At 45.6% G+C, this 15,830-nt stretch overlaps 1 protein-coding gene across 5 annotated transcripts in view; it reads right to left on the bottom strand.

Annotated features, from left to right (window-relative positions):
* Positions 1-15,830, bottom strand: part of LOC106561392 (homeodomain-interacting protein kinase 2) — a 143,295-nt gene that overhangs the window by 104,102 nt on the left and 23,363 nt on the right. For all 5 annotated transcript variants that reach the window (XM_014125322.3, XM_082957319.1, XM_082957320.1 and 2 more), the window contains exon 2: positions 12,836-13,994. In XM_014125322.3, the coding sequence (XP_013980797.1) occupies positions 12,836-13,994 (1,159 nt within the window). The remainder of the gene's footprint in view (positions 1-12,835; positions 13,995-15,830) is intronic.

The following is a 15,830-nucleotide window of genomic DNA, read 5'->3' as shown; positions in this document are numbered from 1 at the left end:
AGCATTCTTACATAGGTATTCCTCTTGTCCAGATGGGATAGGGCCGTGTGCAGTGTGATGGCGTTTGCATCGTCTGTGGACCTATTGGGGCGGTAAGCAAATTGAAGTGGGTCTAGGGTGATAGGTAGGGTGGAGGTGATATGATCCTTGACTAGTCTCTCAAAGCACTTCATAATGACAGAAGTGAGTGCTACGGGCCGATAGTCATTTAGTTCAGTTACCTTTGATTTCTTGGGTACAGGAACAATGGTGGCCATCTTGAAGCATGTGGGGACAGCAGACTGGGATAGGGAGAGATTGAATATGTCCATAAACACTCCAGCCAGTTGGTCTGCGCATGCTCTGAGGACAAGGCTAGAGATGACATCTGGGCCGGCAGCCTTGCGAGGGTTAACACGCTTAAATGTCTAACTCACGTTGGCCACAGAGAACGAGAGCCCACAATCCTTGGGAGCGAGCCGTGTCAGTGCACTTTGAAACCCATGCACACCGTGATGTATAGCACTGCCCACCGGGTGAGATACTGTGAACAGTGTGTCCTCCTCTCCTCACAAGCCCCAGCTGGCCTGCCTGCCTGGCGCAAATTAGCCAAACTATTTACCCTCATATATGCACATTAGCAAATTCTTCCAATTGAGAAAACAAATGCATCTGTTTGGTTCTGTTCACTTCATGGTAGAATGCACAGCCCTGTGCACACCAGGCATTCTCTATCCACTGCGGCAGTCCGTCAGAGAGGCCTGATGGAGCTCAGCGCAGCCCAGGCCAGCTGCACTACCCTGGGCCTCAGTCTTTGAGGACCTGCCCCTGACTGCCCCAGCCTCTAGTCCCCTGTGACTTACTTTAAATTAGGAGATTCAGGGACCAAAATGAACTTTCTTGCACAGCCAGCGAGCACCGTGACACATATTTTCCATCCTGGTGTGGGTTTTTTAATATTCATGCACTCAGTTGGTAGAGGTTAGGAGAGGAGGGAAGGCGTTTTATGGCTACCTGTGGATGAGTGGCGGGTATGCAGGCAAATGGGGGGGGGGGGGGGGGGTTGTGTCTGCAGGAGACCTAGTGATTTATTTAGACCTGGGGGCACCTGTGCCAGTCAGCCGCAGAAGGCGGGTACCGCCACCACCATCATCACCACTGACTACGGAACAGCGACAAAACACCAGCACAAGCACCAACACTTACGCAAAACCCTCCTGGCTGTGTGCTATGCTAACCACCTCAGAAGTGTCAGAAGAGAAAACCCTGTGTTTCAAAAAGAATCCAATCTGTGATTCAAAGAGAACATTTCAGCTTTGCCACCCTGGGTGGGCGGAACTCCAGGTCACATTTCATAAGGCAGCAGCTTCACTTTCTCCAGTAATATCCTGGGAAGTGTATGGAAATTGAGAAGTTAGTAACTGTTAGGGGAGAACAATAATGGGTGCTAGGATATAGCCTAACTAGATAAGCAGTAGCATGGCAGGTTCATGCTCCTGCTTGAATAACCTGTTACAGTCTCCACATCAGCCAGAGGTGTGATTGCAAGCTTCACACCTTTTTATTCGTTTCCTGGGTCGAATGGTATTTTTTCACTAGATGCCAAAATTACTTGGGGCTATTGACTATATATATGTACAGTATTGAATGATACATATGCTTGACTAGCGTGGGTTAATTAGCTAGCCATCTCCAGCAATATGAAGGGGAGGGTTAGACACTGTGAACTAAGATGCCCACAGGCACATTCAATGAGAAGACTGTTATTAGAATTATGTCATGCATCCTAAAGCGGGTGCAGTAATGTCGAAAACAGTCTATTATTTTGGCCTTTTACTGTAAAGCATCTCGCTTTACAGTGCAATGACTTAAAACTCGCGAAAAATAACAATTTGATAGCACTGACACTGAAATGTCACAACTAAAAAATCAAGAGTAATTAGAATAGGAAAATGTAATGCTCCTTGCCAGGTTTAAAAACACAAGAGGCTTCATCTGCATTTCTAATGAGCTCCCACTGCTGGGAGGCAAATGTAACGCGTTGCCTTCCCAGCAAACTCCCAAGGAATGTGCAAAGATGAAGACTCCCAATCTTCAGCCATGGCGCTCGCTTGTGAATTTTTACTGCATCGTAAACAACACCTGCGCTACGATGTTGCCAGCACCTCATCTTCCTTTCGACTCCTTGCAAGTCATATTTGGCTCCCAGTAACCTGATACTGCTAGCTTTTAGTCCTAGCCACGGTGAGAGAGACACCTTATGCACGCTTCAGAGAACAGTACCTAACGGCAACCTCATTCATTAAGAACCCTCCTTGATTTCAGTGGTGGAAAAAGCACACAATTGTCATACTTGAGTAAAAGTAAAGATACCTGAATAGAAAATGACTGAAGTAAAGTGAATTTTTTAAATATGCATTAAAAATTAAATGTTTAACCTTTGTTTAACTAGGCAAGTCAGTTAAGAACAAATTCTTATTTACAATGACAGCCTACCGGGAAACAGTGGGTTAACTGCCTTGTTCAGGGGCAGATTTTTACCTTGTCAGCTCGGGGATTCGATCCAGCAACCTTTCGGTTAGTGGCCCAACTCTCTAACCATTAGGCTACCTGCCGCCCCACTTAAGTATCAAAAGTAAACATAATTGCTAAAATATACTTAAGTATCAACAGTAAAAGTATAAATAATTTCAAATTCCTTAAATTAAGAAAACCAGATAGCCAGGGACATACTCCAAAACTCTGACATCATTTACAAACTAAGCATTTGTGTTTAGTGAATTGAGCCATTTTCCTGTCCTGTGTCAGGGAAAATGTATGGAGTAAAAAGTACCTTATTTTCCTTAGGCATGTAGTGAAGTAAAAGTTGTCAAAAATATAAATAGTAAAGTAAAGATACCGAAGAAAAAAAAACTACTTAAGTAGTACTTTAAAGTATTTTTACTTCAGTACTTTACACCACTGCTTGATGTCTTGCATGGAGGCTGGCTAAATGTGCTGGAACGGCTCTCTGGCTTCTCCTTCTCTAACTAACAGCAGCTAGGCAGGGCTAGTGTTACACTGGGGCCTGTTAGACTAGCCTGTAAGCGTTAGCTCTCTGGTTGTGCCTGACTGAGAAAGATGAGCACCATAGACAGGGTAGAGGAATGAAGAATAGGATTGGCGTGGTTGCCTGATGGGGCTTAGGTTGAGAGTAGAGGTTGACATGAGAACAGGACTCCCGTGGGTCCTGTGGGATAGTGGCAGGAATGGGAGTCAAGTTCTAGAGTCAAGTTCTAGAGTCAAGTTCTAGAGTCAAGTTCAGGACAGGACTGGACGGGATCAACAGTCCACGGGAACGGGCAGTACAGGAAAAGTTATAAACATCGTTTTTTGGGTGGAAATATGTCATGTGTGGAACATTTCATAAAAACAACATTTGTGTAGGCAAGGAATAATATAGCGTACTTAATAAAAATCTGTAAAAAAAAAAAAGATAATTTACCCCCTCCCCCTTCAGTTGTAGCCAGTCACTATAGGCTGCCTCAGATGCCAATCTACGTCAGTAGGCTAAGTGATGAAGCCTTACACACTACCCAAACAGGACACGTCGTGTGTGCAAGCATTGCAAAATAAATTTACACATACATGTTATTCAATCATTGCACCCTCACTGCTCCCGCGTGCCAACGAGCGTCTGCCTTAGAAGTTGCTTCTATTTGTGACGCCGAACGCGATGCAAGTTCTGCCTCTCCAATCTCCTCATTAGCTTTTAGAAGCATATACCCACGTGCCATCTCCTCACTGGTTATACCCAAATGGGTGATTGAAAGATCAACTGAGGTCGGTCGGTCAGATGTGGTAATAAACCTTATTATGAAAGTTAGATGCCAATCGCCATATAAAGTCCAAAGAAGAAAAAGCCTTGAAGGAGAGTTGACTAGAAACGATTCGGTTGACTGTATTATGTGTGGATTAATTGTCGCAGTAGAGGACTTTCTGCATTTCAGGTAAAATAACAACTCAACGTTTATATCCCAGGAGAAATTAGCTAGCAACAGCAAGCTAGCTAAATAGGACAAATTATCTAGCAACTGCAAGATAGCTAGCTAAATTGCCATAAATATTAAATGCTTTTCGACCTGTCCCCAAATTAATATAATTGGTTCAGAGTTTGTTTTGATATGTCAACCTGCGTGTCGTGATCGCATTTGGTGTGGGGGGACCAAATCAATTTACGCAGGATGGCGCACGTGGCCGCACGCACACATCCGGTTTGGGCATGGTGTTAGCCTTCAATAGAGGAACTGCACCGTCTTGTTGCAGCCAAGGACCCATCACTAACATTAACATTAGAGCCAAGGACCCATCACTAACATTAACATTAGAGCCAAGGAAAGAGAGATGTTTTAGTTAAAGTTTATGGAGTTGTCTTTGACAATGAAGGGACAGATAACACAACTTGTAAAAAATGCTGAGGTTTAATCAAATGAGCTACAAACCGGAGAGCGGGACAAGCGGCCTGAAGCAGCATAGCTGCTCTACTCCCAAGCCCAACTGTTTGCATATTTAACTAAACCCATTCCATCTGAGGTGAAGAGTGAAATAAAAATAGATTGACATATGCAGTAGGTTACTGCTGCTCAGTTTTGTATTTTATTTTTTATGTTCATGTTGTAAATGTTAATGTGTTGTAAATGTTAATGTGCGCGCAGTGCTCAGCTGTAGGCTACAGTTTTATGCCGGTGCTGAGCAGACCATTCTGCTGGGGTCTCTGTCCTCCAGTTTAATCAATCTACATTTAGGTCATTTAAAATACTTTGTTATCCAGAGCGATTTGGGCTACAGTAAGTGTATTTAACTAAGATACTGTAGGTAAGACAACCACATACCACAGTTGAATATTGCATTACCGAAATCATTTTCAATACTTCCTAAACAAAAACAATAACAAACATATTTCTGCGCGCAAAAATGAGCACGGAAGGAGACCGGGTGAGATTTTTTATCAGGAAGGGACAGGACAGTTCTTGGGTTATAGAACTGTTGTGGGATCAGGACAGTACAGGAAAATTATTGACAGTAATTAATTTTCACTCCCTTGTCAACCTGTAGTTGAGAGTGAGACACCCTATGGCTGAGTGGTCATGCCACTCCATTACTGTAGCCAGCAATGATCAGATCAGAATCACTAGTGGAAAGAGAGAATGTACTGTAGAATGCAGTCCCCTTTAGAAATCTCTGTCCTAGAGTTTCTAGGAGGCTGTCATGAGAGGCAACCAGCCATGGATACCAGTTCAGCAGACTAGAGCACAGATGCTAGCTCAACTCACTGATGGAGTCAGCACTCCTAATATCCCTTACAGGGATAGTCACGTGTGTTGGGCTATTTTCCCCACTCCACCTAAAATGTCTGGCAGACTATTCCCAAAGCCCTCCTCCCGGCTCCTATATTAAATCTGTATGAGTGTGGGATATTGACATTGGGTAATGACTGACAGGCAGGAAGAAGAGAGACAATAATCCATTTATCTGGTCCAGGGTAAGCCGGACCAGTTTACCTGTTACATCATTAGCTAGCTACCGCAGACAGGAGGGAGGGAGGCCATAGGGAGGCTAGCTAGCTAGCTGACTGACGTAATCAACTGGATAAACACACAGTATGAACAGGTACTGCTCTGCTCTGCAGACATAGGCTCCAGACCTTCAGGCCAAATAGAAGGATAGAAGGACTTTATACACTGACTGCATTGCTGTGCCATGCTAGCAATGATAGATTTATGCAAAAATTACATGAGAAACAAATTAATAATAAATGAATAATGTACTGTGTTTCTCAATGTTTTATTAATATCTATATCTATTGCCACTCCTATCAGAGGAGCTGTTCCTCGTTCCTGTAAATGGAATCGCTCATGTTTACCTTGAATACCCATGTTTTATTTGCATGAGTCAACCTCGTGGAAAATCCATAAATCATTTGCAATGCTAACGTACCCTCAGCAGCATATCTATTGCCTGCCTAATGCAAACAGCCATGTAGCAGGGATCACATTCCCACAAAACACACAGTAACAACCAAGTAAAAGAGCAAGTAAAGACAGAGGGATGAGAGGAAGGTTTCAAATTCATTCCTTATTACTTAAAGCAAACGCATAGGAATCTTTTCACTGCAATTTCTAAGCTAAATATCAAAAGTCTAGTGGAGCTTTTGAAAAACAGATAAAGATATTGTTAGGGATGTTGCCTAAACAGAAATAAGCAGAAGGGGAATGGCTTGTCAAATGCTGCTAGGCTAGCCGTGGTGGAGGTCGAGTGGAGTGAAACTGCCCAGTGGACTATAGCCTGGTCCAAAATAAATCATTACAGAGGACATTGTGCACAAAGCCGGAGTGACTATATGTACATCTTCATGCAACAGTTCCCTATTTTACATAAACAAGAAATAGTACCGGTACGGCGTACCGGTAAAACATGAGCCTATCACAATAATTTAAAACAAAGATAGAAAGAAAACTGTAGGCTGTTACACCATAATCTATTACTGCCTGTCACCCACATGAGAAATGAGCGAATGAACTTGAAAATGGGTGGCATACGCTCCAAAATGCAGTGTGGTTCGAGGTGATTACTAAAGGCAGAGAGACGTGCAGACACCAGCGAACATCACGTGTGCCAAATGTCAGTCGCAAAATGTCATTACACTTTTTGGTCTTTATTATAGACAACTCTTTCGTCAAATGGCGGGTACTGTTTTAGATGCTGGAATTATTTTACAGTGGACGAAGGTGTGCAAGTAGCCTACTTTTTGAAGTGATCTATTTGACAATCAGATGAAAACATCATGCCTGGTTGTGTTAATGCCCCATTAAAAGCTAATACATGTTTACAGTTCAATGACATATCTTTACTATTAGGCTTATAAAAAAATTGGAGGTCCCGTACCAGGAAGAAATAAAATCTACTTTCAATCCTGAGTAGAGGGAGATAGTGTTGCCCCATTTGCAAATTACGATTAGTGCCAAGGCATGTGTGGGTTCTGGCTGAGTGTATGTGTGTGTGTGTGTGTGTGTGTGTGTGTGTGTGTGTGTGTGTGTGTGTGTGTGTGTGTGTGTGTGTGTGTGTGTGTGTGTGTGTGTGTGTGTGTGTGTGCCTGCATATGTGTAGTACTGTTCCTCACACCTGCTCTCCCTAGACCAGGCAGTGCCTACACAGCAACAAAGCTTCCCCCAACGCTGGCTGTGTAACCCAAACAGAGTTTGCTATAGGCAAAAAATACTTTAAGCAGTAGGGGAGAAGAAAGTCCTACCCAGCGAGTCATCTGTTTCTAATGCAGGGCCCGCTGGTGTGGATTACAGGGACAGATTACAGGAGAACTTCTGCCTGACCCCACATCTTCATCCTGGGGGAAATGGGAGCCAGCCTTGATGGGGCGGTGGGAGCGGTCCACCGCCACGCTACGTGTTTACTGTCCCTGTTCAATGAGGGGTTTCTCTGGCTTTCTTTTTTTTAAACACAACCCCCCAAAAACTATTTCCCAGAAACTGGTCTCTGCGGCAAATATTTCCCAGGTGCTGTCATTGTGAAGCTGTTACCACCGTGCTGTAAAGCAGAATACTACTCAACAGACCTGCCGTCCTAATCTTCAAAGCAGCACCACAACCTGGTTGTTTATCATATTAAACACGATAAGCAGCTGGTTTCTCAGAAAGCTGGGGGGGGGGGGGGGGGGTAACAGTAAGGATATGAGCTGGGAACCCACAGGGAATGATAAGGAGACAGAGAGAGAAAGACAGAGATAAAGAAAGAGAGAGAGAGCATGAGAGAGAATGAGAGAGAGAATGAGAGAGAGAATGAGAGAGAGAATGAGAGAGAGAGGGAATGCGAGAGAGAGAATGAGAGAGAAGAACGAATAATTCAGCAAAAATATCCTCCATGTTCAACGTAAAACACCAAATAATGCATGTAGAGCAGAATTAGGACAATACCCGCTAATTATCCAAATCCAGAAAAGAGCCGTTAAATGCTACAACCACCTTAAAGGAAGCAATTCCCAAACCTTCCGTATCAAAGCCATCACCTACTGAAAAATGTACCTGGAGAAGAGCCCCCTAAGCAAGCTGGTCCTGGGGCTCTGTTCACAAACACAAACAGACCCCACAGAGCCCCTGGACAGCAACAATATTAGACCCAACCAAATCATGAGAAAACAAAAAGATAATTATTTGATGCATTGGAAAACATTAACAAAAAAACTGAGCAAATTAGAATGCTATCTGGCCCTAAACAGAGAGTACAGAGTGGCATAATACCTGACCACCGTGACCGTGACCACCAAAAATTAAGGAAATCTTTCACTATGTACACACTCAGTGAGCATAGCCTTGCTATTAAGAAAGAATGCCAAAGACATACCTGGCTCTCAAAAGAAGACAGGCAATGTGCACACTGCCCACAAAATGAGGTGGAAAATGAGCTGCACTTCCTAACCTCCTGCCAAATGTATGACCATATTAGACACACATACAGTGGCTTGCGAAACTATTCACCCTCCTTGGCATTTTCCTATTTTGTTGCCTTACAACCTGGAATTAAAATGGATTTTGGGGGGTTTGTAGCATTTGATTTACACAACATGCCTACCACTTTGAAGATGCAAAATATTTTTTTATTGTGAAACAAAACAAGAAATAAGACAAAAGAAACCCCCCCAAAGTCAATACTTTGTTGAGCCACCTTTTGCAGCAATTACAGCTGCAAGTCTCTTGGGGTATGTCTCTATAAGCTTGACACATCTAGCCACTGGGACTTTTGCCCATTCTTCAAGGCAAAACTGCTCCAGCTCCTTCAAGTTGTATGGGTTCCGCTGGTGTACAGCAATCTTTAAGTCATACCACAGATTCTCAATTGGTTTGAGGTCTGGGCTTTGACTAGGCCATTCCAAGACATTTAAATGTTTCCCCTTAAACCACTTGAATGTTGCTTTAGCAGTATGCTTAGCGTCATTGTCCTGCTGGAAGGTGAACCTCCGTCCCAGTCTCAAATCTCTGGAAGACTGAAACAGGTTTCCCTCAAGAATTTCCCTGTATTTAGCGCCATCCATCATTCCTTCAATTCTGACCAGTTTCCCAGTCCCTGCCAATGAAAAACATCCCGACAGCAGGATGCTGCCACCACAATGCCTCACTGTGGGGACGATATTCTCGGGGTGATGAGAGGTGTTGGGTTTACGCAAGACATAGCGTTTTCCTTGATGGCCAAAAAGCTCAATTTTAGTCTCATCTGACCAGAGTACCTTATTCCATATGTTTGGGGAGTCTCCCACATGCCTTTTGGCAAACACCAAACATGTTTGCTTATTTTCTTCTGGCCACTCTTCCGTAAAGTCCAGCTCTGTGGAGTGTACGGCTTAAAGTGGTCCTATGGACAGATACTCCAATCTCCGCTGTGTGTCACGTCCTGGCCATAGAGAGGTTTTTATTCTCTATTTTGGGTAGGCCAGGGTGTGACTAGGGTGGGCATTCTATGTTCCTTTTTCTATGTTCTTTATTTTCTATGTTTTGGCCGGATATGGTTCTCAATCAGGGACAGCTGTCTATCGTTGTCTCTGATTGGGAACCATACTTAGGTAGCCCTTTTCCCTCCTTGTGTTGTGGGAAGTTGACTTTGTTTATGGCACATAGCCTTTAGCTTCACGGTTTGTTGGGTAGTGTTTATTGTTTTGTTCGCCGTCTTTTCAAATAAAAAGAATATGTACGTACACCACGCTGCACCTTGGTCCTCTCCTTTCAATGATCGTGACAGAACTTCCCACCAAAGAAGGACCAAGCAGCGGAGGAATGAGCAGCAGGAGAGCTATTTGGAGTCATGGACATGGGAGGAGATCCTCGATGGTCAGGGTCCATGGAGCCAGGCTGGGGAGTACCAGAGCCCGAAGGAGGAGCTGGAGGAAGCTAAGAGGGAATGACGGAGGTATGAGGCATTATATCCTCCATTTCAGGAGGTGAGGAGGCAGCCCCAAAATATTGTTTTTGGGGGGGCACACAGGGAGATTGGCGGAGTCAGGCGATAGACCTGAGCCAACTCTCCGTGCTTACCGGAAGCAGCATGGTACTGGTCAGGCACCGTGTTATGCGGTGAAGCCTACGGTGTCTCCAGTACGCGCTCATAGCCCGGAGCGCTATATGCCAGCCCCCCGCAAGTGCCATGCGAGAGTGGGCATCCAGCCAGGGCGGATTGTGCCAGCTCAGCACGTCTGGTCTCCAGTGCGACGTTTCGGCCCAGGGTATCCTGCGCCGGCTCTGCGTACTGTGTCTCCGGGGCGCTGGGACGGCTCAGTTCGTCCTATGCCTGCGCTCGGCCCGTGCCGGGCGAAAGTGGGCAATGAGCCTGGAAGAGTGGTGTCAAGCCTACGCACCAGATCTCCAGTGCTCCCCCACAGCCCGGTCTATCCTGTGCCTCCTCCACGGACCAGGCCTCCAGTAGGTCTCCCCAACCTGGTGAGTCCTGTTCCTGCTCCTCGCACTAGCCCTGTGGTGCATGTTACTAGTCTGGCACCTCCAAAGCCAGCCCCACGCATCAGGCCTCCAGTGCGCATTCCCCGTCCAGAGCTTCCAGCGACAGTCCCCCGTCCAGAGCTTCCGGCGACAGTTCCCCGTCCAGAGCTTCCGGCGACAGTTCCGGAGCCGACAGAGACGGCCTCCAGTCCGGAGCTGCCAGAGTCGCCATCCAGTCCGGAGCTGCTAGAGTCGCCCTCGAGTCCGGAACTGCCAGAGTCGCCCTCCAGTCCGGAGCTGCCAGAGTCGCCCTCCAGTCCGGAGCTGCCAGAGTCACCCTCCATTCCGGAGCTGCCAGAGTCGCCCTCCAGTCCGGAGCTGCCAGAGCCGTCCTCCAGTCCGGAGCTGCCAGAGTCACCCTCCAGTCCGGAGCTGCCAGAGCCGCCCTCCATTCCGGAGCTGCCAGAGTCAGTGCCCAGTCCTGGGTCGGCGGCGAGGGTCCCCGCTGCGTCCCTCACCGGAGCCGCCACCACAGAGAAAAGCCCACCCAGACCCTCCCCTATAGGTTCAGGTTTTGCGGCCGGAGTTCGAACCTTTGGGGGGGGTACTGTCATGCCCTGGCCATAGAGAGGTTTTTTATTCTCTATTTTGGATAGGCCAGTGGGTGACTAGGGTGGGCATTCTATGTTCCTTTTTCTATGTTCTTTATTTTCTATGTTTTGGCCGGATATGGTTCTCAATCAGGGACAGCTGTCAATCGTTGTCTCTGATTGGGAACCATACTTAGGTAGCCCTTTTCCCTCCTTGTGTTGTGGGAAGTTGACTTTGTTTATGGCACATAGCCTTTAGCTTCACGGTTTGTTGGGTAGTGTTTATTGTTTTGTTCGGCATCTTTTCAAATAAAAAGAATATGTACGCTCACCACGCTGCACCTTGGTCCTCTCCTTTCAACGATCGTGACACTGTGGCGCTTTGCAGCTCCTTCAGGGTTATCTTCGGTCTCTTTGTTGCCTCTCTGATTAATACCCTCCTTGCCTGGTCCGTGAGTTTTGGTGGGCGGCCCTCTCCTGGCAGGTTTGTTGTGGTGCCATATTCTTTCCATTTTCGAATAAGGGATTTAATGGTGCTCTGTGGGATGTTCAAAGTTTCGGATATTTTTTTATAATCCAACCCTGATCTGTACTTCTCCACAACTTTGTCCCTGACCAGTTTGGAGAGCTTCTTGGTCTTCATGGTGCCGCTTGCTTGGTGGTGCCCCTTGCTTAATGGTGTTGCGGACTCTGGGGCCTTTCAGAACAGGTGTATATATACTGAGATCATGTGAAAGATCATGTGACACTTAGATTGCACACAGATGGACTTTATTTAACTAACTACGTGACTTCTGAAGGTAATTGGTTGCACAAAATCTTATTTAGGAGCTTCATGGCAAACGGATGAATACATATGCACACACCACTTTTCCATTTTACCTTTTTGAAACAAGTTTTTTTTTTTCATTTCACATCATCAATTTGGACTATTTTGTGTATGTCCATTACATGAAATCCAAATAAAAATCAATTGAAATTACAGGTTGTAATGCAACAAAATAGGAAAAATGCCAAGGGGGTGAATACTTTTGCAAGGAACTGCATTTACCTCAGATTACACAGAACCACAAAGAATTTGAAAACAAATCCAATTTTGATACATTTCCATATCTATTGAGTGAAATACCACATTGTGCAATCACAGCAGCAAGATTTGTGACCTATTGCCACAAGAAAAGGGCAACCAGTGAAGAACAAACACCATTGTAAATACAACTGACATTTATGTTTATTTATTTACCCTTTTGTACTTTAACTATTTGCACATCATTACCCCATAGACATAATATGACATTTGAAATGTCTTTATTCTTTTGGAACTTTTGTGAGTGTAACTGTACATTTTTAATTGTTTATTTCACTTTTGTTTATTATTTATTTTACTTGCTTTGGCAATGTAAACATATGTTTCCCATGCCAATAAAGCCCTTAAATTGAAACTGAGAAGAAGAGACCCTAACCAACTACAGCAAATAAGACTGACACAGAGCAGAAAAACAGAGCCCAGAGCAAGAGCCTTGGTCCAAACACTGAGACCAACTAGGAAAACATTCCAATAAACCAACCGGTAAATCACACACGATGCACAAAGCACTGTGATATTGAAACAATCAAGGAGGAGAACAAATTTGTAAAGAAACATCTACCTCCCCTTGACAAATCTGTCCCGTCTGTAAACCTTTTCAAACCCAATTTTTTATTAAACTTGACAGGTCTCTCTTGGGAAATAGGTCTTCTTATCATAACGAGATTTCCTGGTTAATTCAAGGTGAAAGAAACTGCTCTTACCTGTAGTATCTGGACTGCAGGTAGGTGGAGCACACGGCTTTGGACACGTGGCTGGCCGAGCCAAAGTCAATGACCTTGACTCGGTAGGGCTGCCTGGAGGGGTCCACCAACATGATGTTCTCTGGCTTCAGGTCAGCATGGATCAGGCCCAGGCTCTTGAGCTTCATCAGGGCTGTGGCCACCTGCTGTAAGACTGGCCTAATGTACTTCAACGGCAGTGGACTGAACTTGTTCTGCTTGAGGAAGTCGTACAGGTTCTGCTCCAGCATCTCGAACACCAGGCATGTGTGGTTCTTGTGCTGGAAGCACTCGTAGGCACGCACAAAGTTGTAGTCATCTGCACTCTCTGTGCTCAACCGGGCCAGGATGCTCACCTCGATCTGGCCCTGGCGCGCGTACGATGGGTGGTTCTTCAGGATCTTGATGGCCACAATCTCGTTGGTGCCCCTCTTCCAGCACTTGACCACTTGGCCAAAGGTACCTCTGCCCAAGAACTCTAGCACCTCGTAGGTGTTGGTCATGGAGCAGACCACCTCGTGCTGCACCAACTGGTAGTCCCCTTCATTGTTGGAACCACTGTTCTTGGAGGTGGCTGTTGATGTGGCCGTTGCCGTGACGATGGCCACCGTGGCCCCGCTGGCTGCGTTCTGGATCATCGTTGTGCTGCCGCCGTGCTCCTCGATGATCGTCACGCTGCTGTTGCTGTTGTCGAGCTCCTCACTCTTGCGCTTAAGCCCACATCGCTGGTAGGTGTCCAGCAGGCTGACGGTGCTGCGACGGGTCAGGTTGTGGACTGTTCCCCCGCTTCCTCCGCCGCTACTGCTACTGCCTCCACCACTACTGCTACCGCCCAAGCTCAACAGAGGCCCCAGAGGCCCTGCAGTGCCTGAGGTACTGCTGGCCGAGGCAACCACAATTTTCCCCGCACTCGCCGGGAAGATTAGCGCAGACTGCTCGTAGGGCAGAGAGCAGTTGATTCCCAGAGATGTGGCTTGGGACAATTGCTGCTTGCTGTTCTGGTTGTAGACGACTTTGCTGTGTGTGCCGTACCCTGTCATATCCCAGTATGAACTCTGCTCCACCTTCAGCTTCTTCACGCTAAAGAAGGCACTTGACTGGAGAGTGTGAGGGGACAAGACTTGCACTTGCGAGGCCATACCTGGAAGAGAGGAGAGGAGGGGAGAAGGGAGCGGGAGAGAGACACAAAGTGAGCGGTAGGAATTTGAAACAGTGCTTGAAACATGAGTGGCTTCTTTAAATAAAGAGCGCTTATGTCAGGCCCATGTTGACGTATCAATGTCTTACTCAACCAACACAAACTAAAAACTTCAAATCACATTGGTTATTTCACTCTTTAAGGCGACTTTTCAGAATTACGTATTATGTATGCTACTCATGGCAAGAGAAAAAGAGATGTCCGTATATGTTTTAAAACTATACAGTATTATAACAAGCTTGACTATAGAATATACAGTATATGATGTTTAAACAGGAACTTTGTGTTTGAATGGTGACTATCTAGACCGTTGATGTAGACGGAATTGCCTTTCTCTTCAGTTCCCATCTGGACTAATGTAAACAGAGCTCTAATAATACTCTTCATAGAGAATTCAGAGAATGCAGAAATGTGCACCAAAACGAGCCCTTCGAAAGTTGCGTGACTCTCAAGGAATGATAGCAATTTCCTCAGCAAAAAGCAAAATGACAACCCAGACCCTGCATTTGTTGGTACACAATTAGCTTGAAAGAGAGAGAGAGAGAGAGAGAGAGAGAGAAAAAAAGACTCTTCTATTTTCGAAACAACAGAGGAGCATTTGAACTCCGTCTCAACCTCAGATCCTGAAGACAACAAGCAAAAGTGGAAAACTGCAAGGCACTGAGCTCATGGGAACTGCCTGCCTCAGAATAAGCTTCTCCAAGCAAACAACGGCCCAAAAATAACCCTCTCAAACGGGCCTGTTTGTAGCACTGAAATTATTGTTACAGCACAAGCCGGCTTACATGCAGGCCTCGGTACTGATATATAACAGTCTCCAATGTACCCCAAATTAGTGCACTAACAAATTTATGATCTACTACCTGTGTACATCTTCACTCACATGCATATCGCATTTTTAAACCCAGCCTAAATCCACAAACACACACACTCAAAATCCTAACACACACCCGTGCATGCACACAGTCAGCATATTATACATAGTCCTAGCCTACATGACTAAAACACAGGAGGTTGGTGGCACCTTAATTGGGGAGGACGAGCTTGTGGTAATGACTGGAGAGGAATAGGTGGAATGGTATCAAATACATCAAACACATGGTTTCTATGTTTGATGCCATTCTATTTACATTCTATTTCCAGCCATTATTATGAGCCATCCTCCCCTAAGAAGCCTCCACTTAGCTAAAACCAATCCTGTTTTCCTGTCTCCTTATAGATGACTAAACACACAGTGACCTTGAAGAGAAGAGGTTGTGAAGGGGGCCAGGGACTAATGAGTGAAACGTTTTCCAAACGTTTTGGAGGAGTTCCATGATGATTCAGGGGTGTGTTGGGGACAGGGTGCAGAGGGAGGAGACATACTTAGTCACTCTGTCATTATTAGCCTTTTGAGTTCTGAATGATGATTCATTCACTACAAATCTGGCCATCTCCTCCTCTCTTTCTCTCTCTCCCTCTTCCCCCTCTTCCCCCTCCTCCATCTCTTCCACTCTCTCCTTCTCTCCTCCTCCTCTTCATCCTCCTCCTCCATCTCCTTTCCTCTCTCCTCTCCTGCTACCAGATGTTTGGTAGTAGAGCTAGGGACACTGGTCATCATAATGGTCATCTGGTCTTAACCTTAATGCTGCACAGCGAATCCCATGCCTGTAGGCTGTAGGTTAGTTGATAAAGCATATTACTAGGGGCTTTTGCTTTACCACACTAAACCTTGAATAAGGTTTACCCTACACCACTATACGCCCCCCTCTGGCCCCCTCTATGCCCAGCCTGGCAAAA

This window comes from Salmo salar, chromosome 10, assembly GCF_965601325.2.
Source record: "Salmo salar chromosome 10, fSalSal1, whole genome shotgun sequence".
Taxonomy (NCBI): domain Eukaryota; kingdom Metazoa; phylum Chordata; class Actinopteri; order Salmoniformes; family Salmonidae; genus Salmo; species Salmo salar.
The sequence above is the reverse complement of the archived record's forward strand: the minus strand, read 5'-3'. Positions and strand labels throughout refer to the sequence as shown.